General features: G+C 44.1%; 2 protein-coding genes across 9 annotated transcripts in view; both read left to right on the top strand.

Annotated features, from left to right (window-relative positions):
• Positions 1–13,591, top strand: LOC113971124 (rho-related GTP-binding protein RhoG-like). 6 transcript variants are annotated; one of them, XR_003535444.1, is made up of 5 exons: positions 1–57; positions 2,204–2,284; positions 3,400–3,455; positions 9,273–11,172; positions 13,177–13,591. XR_003535444.1 is itself a non-coding variant. In XM_027690718.1 (4 exons), exon 4 carries the CDS (start codon positions 9,294–9,296, stop codon positions 9,867–9,869), a length of 576 nt encoding a protein of 191 aa, XP_027546519.1. In that variant the 5' UTR covers positions 1–57; positions 2,204–2,284; positions 3,400–3,455; positions 9,273–9,293; the 3' UTR covers positions 9,870–13,591. The 6 variants fall into 6 exon arrangements, 5 of the variants coding, with proteins under 5 accessions (XP_027546519.1, XP_027546523.1, XP_027546522.1 ...); XM_027690718.1 differs by having other exon boundaries at positions 9,273–13,591; XM_027690721.1 differs by lacking the exon at positions 1–57 and adding an exon at positions 359–377 and having other exon boundaries at positions 9,273–13,591.
• A 247-nt stretch (positions 13,592–13,838) lies between these two features.
• TAF1 (TATA-box binding protein associated factor 1) overlaps positions 13,839–14,284 on the top strand; it is a 29,569-nt gene continuing 29,123 nt past the window's right edge. For 2 of the 3 annotated variants that reach the window (XM_027690717.1, XM_027690715.1), the window contains exon 1: positions 13,839–13,986. In XM_027690717.1, the coding sequence (XP_027546518.1) occupies positions 13,861–13,986 (126 nt within the window). In that variant the 5' untranslated portion in view covers positions 13,839–13,860. The remainder of the gene's footprint in view (positions 13,987–14,284) is intronic. The other variant, XM_027690714.1, reaches the window with a different exon arrangement.

The following is a 14,284-nucleotide window of genomic DNA, read 5'->3' as shown; positions in this document are numbered from 1 at the left end:
GGTCGAGGGTCCGCGGGCAGCCGGGGCAGCGGCGGCGGCCGCCGGCACCGCCCGGAGGTGAGAGCGGGCCGAGGAGCGGGGCGAGCGGGCGGCGGGGACGAGGGGGGCCCGGAGAGCCGCCGGGGGGAGCGGAGGGCGCGGCAGGGGAGCGGCCCCGGCGGGCCCCGCGCGCGTGTTCCCGCCCGGCGGTGCCGGAACATCCTCCGCGTCCGGCCCCGCTGTCAGCGCGGGGCGGCGGCCCCGGGGCCACCGCGGGTCCCTTCGCCGGGGGAGGAGGCGGATTGCGGCACCTGCCCCGCCGGGAAGGGCGAGCTCGGGAGCACCGGGGGCATCGCGCCCCGGCCGCGTGGCCTGGTGGTGCCCGGGGGCGTTGGGAGGTGAGATGCGCGTCCGCACGCCGGGCGCTGAGTGTGCTCGTCGGGGGGCCCGGAGAAGCCGGGGAAGAGTTTTTGAGCCAGCCCTCCTTCGGTGCCGTTTCTCGGGGAGCGGCCCCGTGGCGGGTCGTGGTTTTGCCCGTTCCGCGGGGAGCGGAGGTTGGGCCGCGCTGCTCCAACGCCGGGCTGATGCTCATCCCTATCGGGAGCACCGCCGCAGGCTTAAGGCGACCTCTGTTCCCGGCGAGTGTCATAAAAAGTTGGCACGGGATGAGTTTGCCTTCGGAAAGGTCTCTGCTTTCACTGCTGAGAGTGGATTTTTCTGGGAGAGATATAAGAAGAGTCGTATTTGATCTACCTTCTAAAAACAAATTGCTGTCTCGGGAAGAGCAGGGCAAAGTAGCCACCTGAAATATTTTGGAGGATGTCAGGAGTCACAGGTATTGTCTCATTTAGCAGCCTTAATCAGCTTAATGGTTCTCCTCTGAAGTCCTGTGAACTTTCAGTTTTTATAACAACCTGCACCGAGGAATTCCTGCTTAACCTCAAACCCCAAGAAGCAATGCTGCTTTTTATTTATTCTGAACTTCTCTCTTTCTTTTTTTTTTCTTTTGGTCCCTTTTGGTCTTTTTTTTTTTTAAGAACCAGTGAGTAATCAGTATCTGTTTACTCTTTATAAACACTTGTGATTCCCATCATAATCTGAGTTATGGAAAAAGCTTTAGGTACTTTAATTTAAGAGTTCTTTATGTGTACCCCATACTCGCAACATGTGTCCTGTGCTGGAGTGCAGTACTCCTTGTGCAGCATCATTAAGCTCTTTGCCCCAAGCTTATTTTTTGATTTTCAAAAGCTCACGTTCTCTTCCGTGTGAGATGTAAAGTACATCGCTCAAAGGCACGGTTTGGGGCCAGTTTGCCGCTGTTCAGCTGCACAACAATTTTCCTATAGGGAATTTAAGATTATGAGACATATTTGGCATTTTAGCTTGCTATTTCCATTAAAAAAACCCCTGCTTTTGAATGTTCTTCTGTGGAGGAATTTTACAGAGATCTTGGAAAAATAATAAATATGCAGTTTGCAATTAGTAGGAGGAAATTAAATGTGCAGTTTGATTTGCTTACGTGGTGAGGCTGTGATTCTTTTGCAGTCCAAAGTGTTTTCACTCAATTTGGTGTCATGCCTTTATAGGGAATATTTTTTTACTTTGCTGTACGTGTCTGTAATGTGTAAATCTGTCATACTGCTGAGAAACTCCGTAACTTTTTCTCACATTTTAGAATTGCAATACATGATGCAAATGAGACTTGGCAAAAATTGCAGTATTGTAGTGCACAAGCCATGATGATAACCACAATGAGTGCATGTGTTAACTCTGATCTTAATCACACCAAAACTCTTTAAAGACACTTTTGAAAACTGTTATTGATTAAGCAAGTGCGTTTTTGTTTGCTTTGGGTTGATTTTGTTTGTTTTTCCCCGTTTTGTTTTGTGTGTTTTGTATTTTGTTTTTGTTTGGGGTTTTGTTTGGTTTTTTGTGGGTTTTGTTTGTTTTATTTGTTTATTTTTTTGTTTGTGTCTTTTTTAACACACCCCTCCCCCCAGTGAAGGTTTCGGGTGGAGGAGGAGAAATCAAAGAAATGCAACCCGATGAAAAGTGTGTTGGGGCTTTTTTTTCTCAAGGAAAGAAGCTTAGATTTTCCTGGTGTAACATTGCCCTTTGGATACAACAGTGGCTTTGTTACAACCCAGAGTGCCAGCAAATGCCAGGTGACAAAACATGATAGGGAGACAGACTAACAAGTTTTCTTTCTTTCCACCTCAAATAGGAATCGAGGATGCTTAAACTGGATTTATCATTCATCCTGCAACGAGCTTAATACGCCTCTTCACAAAGCCTTATGCCTGAGGTACTGTCTGTTTGTTTTAGCCCACAGTAAGGCTGTGTCAGAATCTGTAGAAAGTAGAAAGGACATTGTGTCACTCACTTTTGATGAACTGACTGTGATCCCCAGGACCTGTGCAAGTTACTTATGTCACCCAGCAGACAAGCAGTGGATGTGGGCAGAGAACCCTGCAGTCCTGGCTCCTGTTCTGACACCTTTGCTGTTCTTGCCACTGGAGCTCATCAGGGTCACTTGTGCTCAGATAAACTGTGAAGGGTCCCTGCCTGGATGAATCCATGATTCTGTGGGTGGCAGGAGGAAAATCAAGTTTAATACTCAGCAGCTTTTGATTATGGCAGGATACATGTCACATTCCTACACTGGAGGTTTCAGATACCTGCTGAAGTCTTGGTTTTTAGCTCCTGTGACTGTGCAGCTGGACCTTGTTGCAGTGTTGTTTCATCAACTGTGCAGCTGTTTCATGAGCTAACACCCTTTTTAAATATTAATTATCCACTAAACATAATCTTGGATTCATAGAATTTAAGGTCTTTGATATTTAGTCACTAATATTATTGCTCTCCTATAAAATTTGGAGTATGAGTGCCTGTAGTAAGTGTTGTTGCACTGAGGTTTGTGTTGTTGAGGTGCCCAAATACCTCGTGCAGACCACTTTGTTTTCACTGTAGTTCCTTAAGAAACATGGCTTACATGGTAAAGCTTGTCTGTGTTTCATCCCTGAAAAAAAAAAATCTTTAAATCAATAAACCAATTTCAACCCAATTTGACAGGGGTAGAGGTTTTAAAAATATTATTTGAAAGGTTTTGAGTGGTTTCTTTTATTTCTTTGAAACAACTTCTTGTGGCAGGAGGTGTAAGGGCTTTGTAGCATTGGCACTGAAGGAACAACCAGTGAAAACTGCACTCCTGTAAGGCATCAGTGATATGTGCCTGGAAGCTGAATTTCCAGGCAGAGAGCTTTGCAGAAAATGAGCCTCCTCCATTCTGTTGTTCATGTGGAGCTTGGGTGGTGGAGTGCCCAGTTCCCGCTGTGCTGCTGAAATCTGCCTTGGCTTGTTGATTTTTTCCCCCCTCTGCTGCCGCTCAGGGTGTTGCTGAGTGTTTTGTTTCTCTTGCAGGTAAATGGCAGGACAGAGAGCGGTGTGAAAACTTTGAGAGGCTCCGAGGAGTCCAAGTAGGTCATTCATTGCTGAAGGATATTAGGGATGAGGTCTCCTATTTAACTTTTTTTACTCCTTCTTGGCATGCATTCTAAAAGTCTGGCACTTGTCCATTCCTTTGGCACTTGCCTAAAACAATGGCGAGTAAGCTGAGCTGTTGTGGAATAGTAACAGAGTCTTGATTAAATTGCTGAGAGCCCCTTTTTCTTCCCTTTTAGTCTTGGTGGGTAAGCTGCACATGTGAATTAACTCCTTTGCGTGGGTGAGGGTGGTGTGATACACTTGGAGCTGCCTTATCCACCCAATTCTTTGTTGGAAGTTTCTGCCTGACTTCATGTTTCAGGTGGACAGTGAATCGTCTCTGATCTAGTTTTTGTTACTGAAAGATAAGCAATTAAGTCGTTTATTTTTCCTAGCTTCCGCATGCCCCTGGTAAGGCAGGAGCAAATGTCTGATCCAGGTGAGGGCTTGGTCAAATGTGGTGGCTGAGCAGAGTGACACAGATCAGTACAGCTGATTTCAGCTGAGCTCCTGTGCGTTTTTGGCTCCAGGGGCATTTTTGGCTCCAGGGGTGTTTTCGGCCAAAACGGGGCCATATCCAGACTGTAGAGAGAGATAGGGAAGACCTGACAAACTCAGTGAAAGTGAGTTTATCAAAGAGCAGTATCAAAGCTAAAATCCACCTAACAAAGAGGCATTTGGTGTTAGCATAGCAAGGGCAGAGACAAATCCTGCTAAGAAGTAGTTTCTCTGCCAAGAGTTTTTAGAAGTGCAGGAAGTATAAAAAACATAAATCTAGAAAGCTACAGAAGAACTTGGGTTACTGTTTCCTCTCTGTTTTCTGTCACTGTATTCCCCCTTCTCTGAGCAGGCAGGGAACTTTCCTTCAGAAGTGCTGAGGGGAAGACAGAGAAGTTTTTTCTCTCCCACAAAAACATTGTGATGCAACGTGAAGTTTTTCTGTGGTTTCACTTGTGATGGCTTTGTGGGGAGGGGGAGTGGGATCCAAATCGTGAATTTCCCCAACAAATATTCACCTGGGTGTTAGGAGAGCAAGCTGTCCACATTAATGATACCAGAAGAGACTTAATTAGGTCAGAACAGGAGCAGCTCTCCAGATGATGTCTTGACACGCCAGTTGAAATCTTGCACATTCCAGAGGAAGTGCCAGGTGTGCAGGGAGTGAAGTCAGACTTTGCAGCATCTTCTGAGAAGGAAACTAACCCAAACAGGGAATGCCAGTTTTCTAATTCAAAGGCACTGATGGACAAGATAGAAATAACTCTCATCTGCATATTTTTGCACAACACTTCTGTGTGGGATGATTTGGTGTTTTTTTCATTTGTTTTTTTTTTTTTTAATTAATTATTATTTAATTTGAAAATTATTCCCATTCTGCTGTAGCTGCTAGAACCTTAACTGTAATAAAAGTATTTTCTCTGGCAGGACTAAGAACCTGGATTACCTCTCACTACTTTGGATTTTCCATTCACTTGCTTCTCTTGTTGCATAACCTTTAAACTTGGCTTTGAAGCTTGTGCCCAGCTTTCTGTTTCTAAATTCTTAAGTATTTTTTTTTTTGATGTGTTGACGTGTTAATCTGTATTTTGCTCTTTTTCAGTTCTTGTTACTTATTGTATGTGGAGTTTTTCTTTCTAAAATTTCCCCCCAAAAAATTCATTAGAAGGTCACCAAAAGAACCCCAAACAAACCCTAAACCAATTTTTCCCGTTCTTGGTAATGTTTGTTGGTAGTTTTGGTTTTGGATGATGGGTTTTTTTTAGTATATATTTACATTTAGATAGCATGCAGTGACATGCAAATTTGAACCCCAGCTTTTTACGGTCTTAGGAGAATTTTCTTGCTAGACAAATTGTGTACAAGAGAAACTAAATTGAGACTTCATATATTTTGAAGAAAGCAGTACCTGGATTTAATAGAAAAGGCCTGATGGAGGTAATATTAGTTTTCTTGGTTGTGACTTATATTAAAAAGATCCCTGTCTTCCATGTGTAAATCTTTTACCAAACTACACCTGTTCACAACATACAGGTTTCTGGAGTGTAGTATCTTCTTTCTACTCGTTATTTTTTGATTGATTTATCTAAGTTTTGTGTTTCAGTACAAATAATGTGTGTTCTGGTGTGTGTTTGTTTTTCTGTATTGCATATGCCACACGTGATTCCTTTCAGCTAAAGCAACCTACTCTAAAGGAGCCTTTCAGAGAAATACACTTAAAAGCCTACAAGCTCTTTAGTTGTGTTTGTGTAGTTAATACTTTGCCTGATGCTTTGGCGTGTTTGCATGGAGTTATTTCCTACTGCAAATGCTGCTCTTCTAAAATCCCAGCCTTAGTGGGGTAATTCCAGGTATTAGTTCTGTGAAAGAGCATTTATGTTCCAGGCCTTTTTGTTACATTATTACCAATTTCCAAATTGAAATCTCTAATAACCTCTTAAATAAAGCCCCAACAAAATAATCTTTGGGTAACACACTTTCACGAGACATTTTAAATCAGGTTGTGTTAACTGCTGGTGGTCTGGGGTACTTGTAGCTTTGTAGTTTATCAGTTCATAAAATGCCTGTGCTGTCTGACAGTGCCTGTTGTGTTCAGTCTGGATGCAGTTTGGGGATACCCTGTCATTGTGTGGAAAGCTCTGGACAGAAGTGCTTAGAGATGTAAGAGGTGCGAGCACTTGGGGGAGCTTTTAGTTTGTGTTCTAAAGAGAGATCTGTTTACAAGTCTTTGCAACTTGTTTACTTTAGAAACTAGGAGTTGGGCGTATTAAAGGCTTTGTGTTTTTTTGTTCTTCATGAGACTCTTGTTGCTAGAGTTGAATTTTTTGTTGCATGTGTCCAGCTGACTTAGTCCTGCCATCCCTGTGATGTCACTTGTTACAGACTGATCAAAATGAGTCGTCTGTTGCACAGATAATTCATTTGGGCAAAAACCCTTTGCTCTGGGAGCAGTGGTGTTGGTCACCACTAAGGCTTCTGGCAGAGCATGTTCTCGTACTTCAGTGGTTTGATGTCAGTGCAGGAGTAAGCTTTAAAACCTGCTCTGTGTGCTGCAGTCCAGGGACTTGGGCAGCAGCAGCAGCATATGGTGATTCATTCCCACCATCTGCTGCCACTGGCTTGGTTGTACCTTCACAGTTGATTGTGGTTTCATCCAGTTTAATAAGTAGTTCAGCTCCTCAGCCTTCTTCAGTGTGTGATCACAGCTGAGGAGGTGCTGTGCTACCGGGGTGGGAAGGGGAAAGAGGGTTTGGAAACTCCCGGAGGCAGATGGATGGAGTGTGGCAGTGTCTCCAGGCAGACTGTGATCTGTGATCTGCCCTGAACGGAGTCGCTGTTGCATCATCAGGTAGAACAGTGTTACAGTGTTAAAGTACTTCTGCTCTTCTGTCACTTTTTGCTTGTAGCACTCAGACCCTTTGTGTTCAGAAATAGTGTGTTATGTGCTGCCATTAATAATGTTCAATCTCAATCAATAATATAATGTAAAAAATGTTTACTTTGTAATGTTTTAAGTAATTTAATATTAAAATGGGCTTCAACCTTGGCGTTTGCAAAATGCAAGTTTTAATTTGGCACAACTTCCTTGTTTGGTGGGGGGGGGTTTTTTGTATTTCCCCCCCTCTTTGTTTTTTTTCTTCTTTTTTTTCCCTCCAGTTCCTTTAAATTACATTCTTGGTGCAACTGTTCTGGAATAATATATTCAGTCCTTCCCTCAGCTTTTGCTGCTCAGTGCTGTTCTTCCTATTACTGATTACCTTTATGCAGTTCCATACATATCTCTCTTTACATTTGACTGGAGCCCTGAAATGGGATGACTGATTTTTTTGATCTACGAAGAAACTCATATGTGTGCTTTTCTGCCAAAGCTCAGAAGCACTTGCCAGATTTCATTTCAGGTGATTCATGCTGGTTTAGAAATCTAGTTCCTGCCATTTTCAAAAGGGATAGTCTGCCTCTGCATTTTTGTTTCCCTCCAAATTTTTCCCCTCCAATGCCCTGCTGGGTTTCTGCACTGCTTCCCACCACTGGTTGGTTTTCAGCAGTGCCTGTGCACATACACTGATCCTTCCCTAAGCACTGTGTGTTGTAGTGACCACAGTGGTTGTCACTACTACTGTGCCAAAGCTTCAGGTAGTCCCATTTTCACTCAGTCCAGCAGAATCCTGTGTGCTCCCAGTGGGAACACGGCAGTATATGGAGACAGATAAAGACTTTGTCTGAAAGGACAAAGCTGAGACTTGAATGATAATGAGTTGTTGATTTGTTTGGATGGTCTTAAGAGGAAGTTGGAGGGAGGGGGTTTCATGACTGTTGTGACTTACTTCACTTGCTGATTTTCCTATGTTCCCTTTTATTCTTTGATGGTGTTGGAGCTGAGATCCTTCTGGAATATGCGATCAGAATAGTTGAGTTTGGGAGGAACCTTTATAGGCCATCTAGTCCAACTCCCTGCAATGAGCAGGGACATCTTCAACTACATCAGGTTGCTCAGAGCCCCATCCAGCCTGGCCTTGAAGGTTTCCAGGGATGGGGCATCCATAGCTTCTCTGGGCAACCTGTGCCAGTGTTTTACCACCCTCATTGTGAATAACTTCTACCTTATATCTAATCTAAATCAACCTTTTCTTAGTTTAAAATCATTGCCCCTTGTCCTACTGTAACAGGCCCTGCTAAAAAGTTCTTCCCACTGTTTTCTTCTGTTTGAAACAGTGTATTTGCTGCTGGTTGCAAGTTGAGGATTCTGATAGTCCCTCAAAGGCATTTGGGTGAGAAGGCAGAGGCAAGTTCCTTCTTGTTCAGACCGACTGTGGAAGCTCCAACGTACAACAAATGACTGCTTGCAGTTCCATGCTATTTTCAAATATAGTTTAAAATTAATTGTGTTTTAGACTATATCAGTTAGATTATCAAACCTAATCTTCATATATCAGGAAAGGGATAAGGGAAACCTTAAAGTGTCAGGTATCTCCTGTGTAACAATTCCCCAGTTTGCCTAGGAAGGCTATTTTTTACAGCATATACTTTTCTCGTGGTCATTATTTAGAGGACACCAAGTAACTCAAGCCTATTAAGTTCTGCTTGTTCTGTCACTGATTAGTGAGAGTAATCTGTTCTTGGCTTCTTTAGAAAAATTCTTTATGTAGTCTAATCTGGGTACTATGGCTAGTTATATTTCAAAGAACAGCTTTTCTTGAATGTGCTACTTTCTGAACTTTTATCTGGTGTCCTCTAAGCAATGCAGTTCCTTGAGGTCTGATTGATCTGAGTATAGTGAATTATTATAGTAAACAGTTGCAGTGCAGCCCAGCAATGAATATCTTGGTTTAGTATATAACTTCTGGACCTTTCTTTGTGGTGAACTGTTTAGGCAACGGACTATGTAGGCAAGAAGTGTGAATCTTGGAGAGGGTGTGTGTACAGAGGTGTTCGTGTGAACCTACAAAGGACAGAGTATCTTGTTACTGGGTCTGAGGTCACGATCCCTTTCCACTTGCAGGTGCCTCTAAGGGCTTGTCCTTTTGCCTGTGGGAAACAGTCTGGCAGTAAGGCAAGACTGTGGGAATTTGGCTAATTTGTACTTACATGGTTGGAATGCAGCCAGTTGTCACTTAGCTCTCAACTCTTTGCATCTCCATTTCACTATTGTCTTCCTAGCCCCGGGAGCTCTTTAGAATGGCTTGAGACGCTGAATGTGTGTCAAGCTGTGATAAGAAATTGTTAGCTATATTAAAAACACTTGCTAAAGCTTATCTTTAAAATGGCCATGGCGGGAGTGTGCTTTTCCTAACTCCTTTTCTTGCTTTGTGCAGGACTTTGCTTCTGGGTGAAGAATGCAGACTATAAAGTGCGTGGTCGTCGGAGACGGCGCTGTGGGAAAAACCTGTCTCCTCATCAGCTACACCACCAATGCCTTCCCAGAGGAGTACATCCCGACTGTGTTTGACAACTACAGTGCCCAGATGACTGTGGATGGCCGGACAGTCAGCCTGAATCTCTGGGACACTGCAGGCCAGGAGGAATACGACCGCCTGCGCACGCTCTCCTACCCTCAAACCAACGTCTTCATCATCTGCTTCTCCATTGGCAGCCCCTCTTCCTACGCGAACGTGAGGCACAAATGGCATCCTGAAGTTTCTCACCACTGTCCAAATGTCCCCATTCTTCTAGTGGGCACGAAGAGAGACTTGAGAAGTGACCTGGAAACAGTTAAAAAGTTGAAAGAGCAGAGCTTGGCTCCCACCACCCCGCAGCAGGGGACTTCACTGGCTAAACAAATTGGAGCAGTCAAATATTTGGAGTGCTCAGCATTGAATCAGGAGGGTGTTCGGGAGGTGTTTGCTGAAGCTGTCCGTGCAGTTCTGTATCCTGTGACGAAGAAGAACACAAGAAAATGTGTCTTATTGTAGTCACCTTGGGTGATGGATGTTGCTGTTGACTAGAATCTTGGAGGGCTTTTTAATGAGTTTAAATTGAAGATTTGCATCTTGCACTAACAGCTCTAAGCAGAAATCAGTTATACAATGAATATTCTTGCAGTCTTACTGCTTCAGGGAAACTGAAACAGAACAGTCTTTTTTTCCAACTGAGAGGTCAAATATCTACTTTATTTCTGAAGTTCCAGTCTCCAGCTTCTCCAGGGATCACCTGGGTTCTGTCCTTATTTTAGTGGAGGAAAATAAAAGAGGAGACTCCTTTGAAGCCACTTCTTTACTAGATAGCCATCAGTTACTAGGTTTGCTGAAAAGCACCAATTCTGATAACCCTGCTCTAAGTCTAGCTGCTGCTTTTCCCATCCTTTATTTACTGATTGAATTTGTTTTACAAACAGAAGGCCGGTTGTTTTATCAATTTAAAGCTTGAAAACGATTTGTTTACTTGCAAAAATGCCTGAAATATTACTGAGATTCACCTTATAGTGAACTGTGATCATTTATATGAAGAGTTAGCGTAAGGCACGATTAATGCAATGAGCAAGACCCAGGGAATACCTGCAATGATATTATTAACAGAAGCAGGAGCTGATTTTTCCTAATGTAAGGAAATTAGAAAAATGATCAAAATCACTCAAACGAGTGATTTTCATAGTTTTGAGTTGGAGAAGTGGTAGAGTAGTTTAGATGCAAGTCTTCCATAAGCTTCTAAACTGAGATTTTATTTCACTGTCCAAAGAGACACCCTGAGAATAAATTTTTAACAGTTAACCTTCCCAGGATGACTGAGATATTTGGGATGACACTTCTCAAAATGAGATTTTCAATGTAATCTCTCTGATGAATCCCAGAGACTTGATAGCAGCTCTTGAGGAATTAATTGCTTCACTTCTTAACGTTCTTGGGGCCACCACCTGAGATTTTTATGGCAAATTCCTGTGTTGTTTTTTTCTGTGAGAACACTGACAGAAATTTTGGAGGTTCTGATTACAGGAGCCCGCGTTTCTTCCTGTTTTCAGTTCAGTCTGTAATGGTTAGCCAGTCACTGGATAGGATTACCTGGGCAAGTTTTTTTTTTCCTCTCTACTGGATGCTCAGTTATTATGAACTCTTTTAACTGAAGTTCTATTTACATACTTTTTAACTTTCTTCAGCAGCTCTAGTAAGTGGCAGCTGGCTTTTATTTTCAGGATGTGCACTGTTCTTTATGTGTGGTTCCGGGACCAGCTGAGGAGTGAGCGCATGAAACCTTCCTTAGACTTAACCTTCCAGCTCGATGGTATGAAAGCAGCATGCTTCAAAGATACTTTGTGTGAAACCAGTGGTGCTGGACTGGGCTTTGTTGTCTGAAGTTGACAGTGCTGTCTTTGTCTGGCTGCAGCCTCAATTGGTCATTCAGAACTTGCTTTCTTGTGATTCCCACACATGCAAAACTGCACTGGTGTATACTCTGATCGGAAAAAAAGTGCCTCGTTTTTAGCAAGATAACAGAAAATACATCAACAAGGTTGTTAGGGATCTTGTCTTAATTTGAGCTTGCTTTATCCGATGCTGCCAAAAATACCAGGTGGATAGAAATGTTTTTATTTGCGCCCTAATTCCACTCCTTGAAGAGGATGTGCCTTTCTTCAGCTGATGTAGCTGATGCTGACGCTAACTGCAGTTCCTGTTTATCTGACATATGCTCACTCTGGTACTGCTTTAGCCATTGATTATAAATTGCAGTTAATCCAAATACTGGTACCTGTGGTTAGTGAACCAACACCGAGTTCCAAACGTTGCCTGAGCGCAGGCAGTACCAAAACCCCCATTCTGTGGGATGTTTGCAGAAGCCCTGCAGACTCTGCATATTTTCCTTCACCAAGTGCCATTGCCTGGAGTGTCTTTGCGTCTTTTGCACTTGTAGAGAAAGTGCTGTTCCAGATGTGGTTCCTGCCACAGTGCCCTGAAGGCTGTGAGGGTATAGAGTATTCTGTGAGATAACCTCTACTTACCACGTTCTGCCTTTGCTTTAGCTGTAGGCCTTTAGTGTGGGCTGGGCTTGCAGGCAGCAATTAACTCTGTGCCTTGTAATTCAAGATTATTTTCTGTAGGTAAATTTCAGTAACTGAGTAAATAGACTTTACCATGTTTAAAATGTATTTATTTAAGCCAGTGCACATGGTTTGTTTTAATGCTGGTCAGACCTAAATCAACTGTCTAGTTACCCTGGTGCAAGCCCTTAACCTTTGCTTTATTCAGAGATGTACTTTAAAAAGTCTGTGACATGTTTGAACTAGTCTTAAGAGGTGCCTGTTATTGAAATTAAAAGTCTACTTTTTTTTTTTTGCTACATATATTTGCAGTTTTGTACTGAGGCTACTACTGTTTTAAAAAGTTTTTACTTTTTTTACATACTGAAATCTTTTAGTTTTGTGTCTTTTGTGGTTATTCCTAACTGGATTACAAGAATTTTGTGGAGAAGAAATCTTGTGAGAAAGTATTATTGCACAACCCTTGCCCCCCTGTTTCTGTAGGCTCACAAACAGCCATCCTGGTGTGAACTGGAAAAGAGTATGGCAAGATAAAATTCAACTGCTTAATCAATTTATTTGAATCGGTTGCATTATTGATTGCATTATGCCAGAACACTTTATGCCCATTTAGATTACTTAGTAAATGGATTGCACAACAGTACTGAGGAGAATAACACAGTAGTCATGAAAATGAGCAGAGAGTGAACTTTGAACACCATCAAAAGGTTTTTACTGGCTTTGGAGTACCTGCTTATTTAGATGCTTTGTATTTCTGTCACTTCCTGCCAGGAATAAGAGTCCTGGCTGACAGCTGGTTTCTTCCAGCCTCTGCTTTTCCTGAGGATGAGCTTCAGGAGCTCAGGAATCCAGTGAGCTTCTCCATTCAGTGGGCATTCTCCATTTCTGATCTTCCTGCCTTTTTTTTCCCCCCCCCGACAATTTTTGGTGTATTTTATTGTGAGTAGTCCAGTGCTTCAGTCTACAATCAGTTCTGTTTCTCCCATGTTTTATTTTTCTTCCGTGGGCAGTTGACAAATACAGACTTCACATCATCCCATGGCTGGATTTTGTCTTGTTTTGGGAGATCAGAAAATCCGGTTAAGCTGTGTGGGTTTCCCAAACTGTTCAAGATCCTTCAGTTTGTTAGTGAGTAGAGATGCAATGTGTATGTCTTTAATTCACAGAAGATACTCATTGTGAAGAGACAGATTTTAATCTTTCAGTTTGTGGATGATTTCTGAAGTATTTGTTTTTTCTTTTAAATATAGCTGAAGCTGAGCAGTTCAGGAATTCTGTGTCCAAAGGATGTTACGAGGTGTGCTTAGATGTGGAAGTGCTTTCTTCAGTTTACAGCTGTAGCTATTTCTATGAAATTTAAAGTCAAAGAGCCTCACCATGCTTTGTTCTCAAGTGCTAAACCTCACTCTGTAGAAACCTCGGTGCTGCTTGGGCTGACCCGGAGAAGGGGATGGATCTCACCGGGGTCCCGACCCCCTGGGTGGGCAGCAAGGACCACCCACCACCAGCGGGAGCCCAAGACTCTGAAGTGCGGCACTGATACGTACACTGGCGACTTGATTTTATACGATAAAACAACTTGTATCGCATCTAACAGTTTTAAAGGATTATTTTTTTTCCCCCTCTTCACTTTTAAATTATGCATTGCAATAAACCTTTTCCCCCCACCTCCGTGGCTTGTTGCATTAACTCGCCCTGCTGTTCCGTACCGCACCTGTGCTAAAAGGTGCTCTTTCCTGAGAGGTTCCCAAAAGGCGATAAACGAAGGAATTTTTGGGAAGGGCGGAGCGCCCGCGGTTCCCTGCGCGGTGCGGGCGGGGCCGCGCGGGGGCGCTGCGGGCGGGGCGGGGCCGCTCCGGGGCCGTTCTGTTCCCAGGGCGGGGCCGGCCCCGAGCCCATCCCGGCCCCGCTTCCGTGTCCGGGTCGGCGCCGCGATGTCGGACTCGGAGAGTGAGGAAGATGCGGACGGCGGCCGCGCCGAGCCCTTCTCCCTGGCCGGGTTCCTCTTCGGCAACATCAACGAGGCGGGGCAGCTGGAGGGGGACAGCGTCCTCGACAAGGTACGGCCGTGTCGCTGCGGGGGGACGGGCGTCAGCCGGGGTGCCCTAGGATGTGCCAGAGTGAGCCGGGGTATACTGAGATGTACCAGGATGACCCGAGGTATACTGGGGTGCTCGGGGTGACCTGGGATGTACCGGGGTACTTGGGGTGTATTGGGGTGCTCGGGGTGCCCTGGGATGCACTGGGGTACTTGGGGTGTACTGGGGGTCTTGTGGTGCACCGGGGTGTACTGGGATGACCTGGGGTGTACCGGGATGAACAGGGGTGACCCAGGGTGTTCTGGGGTGCTTGGGATGA

This window comes from Neopelma chrysocephalum, unplaced genomic scaffold (genome assembly GCF_003984885.1).
Source record: "Neopelma chrysocephalum unplaced genomic scaffold, ASM398488v2 Primary Assembly neopelma1_81, whole genome shotgun sequence".
Lineage (NCBI taxonomy): Eukaryota > Metazoa > Chordata > Aves > Passeriformes > Pipridae > Neopelma > Neopelma chrysocephalum.
Note: the sequence above shows the minus strand (reverse complement) of the source record. Positions and strands in the feature narration are given on the sequence as shown.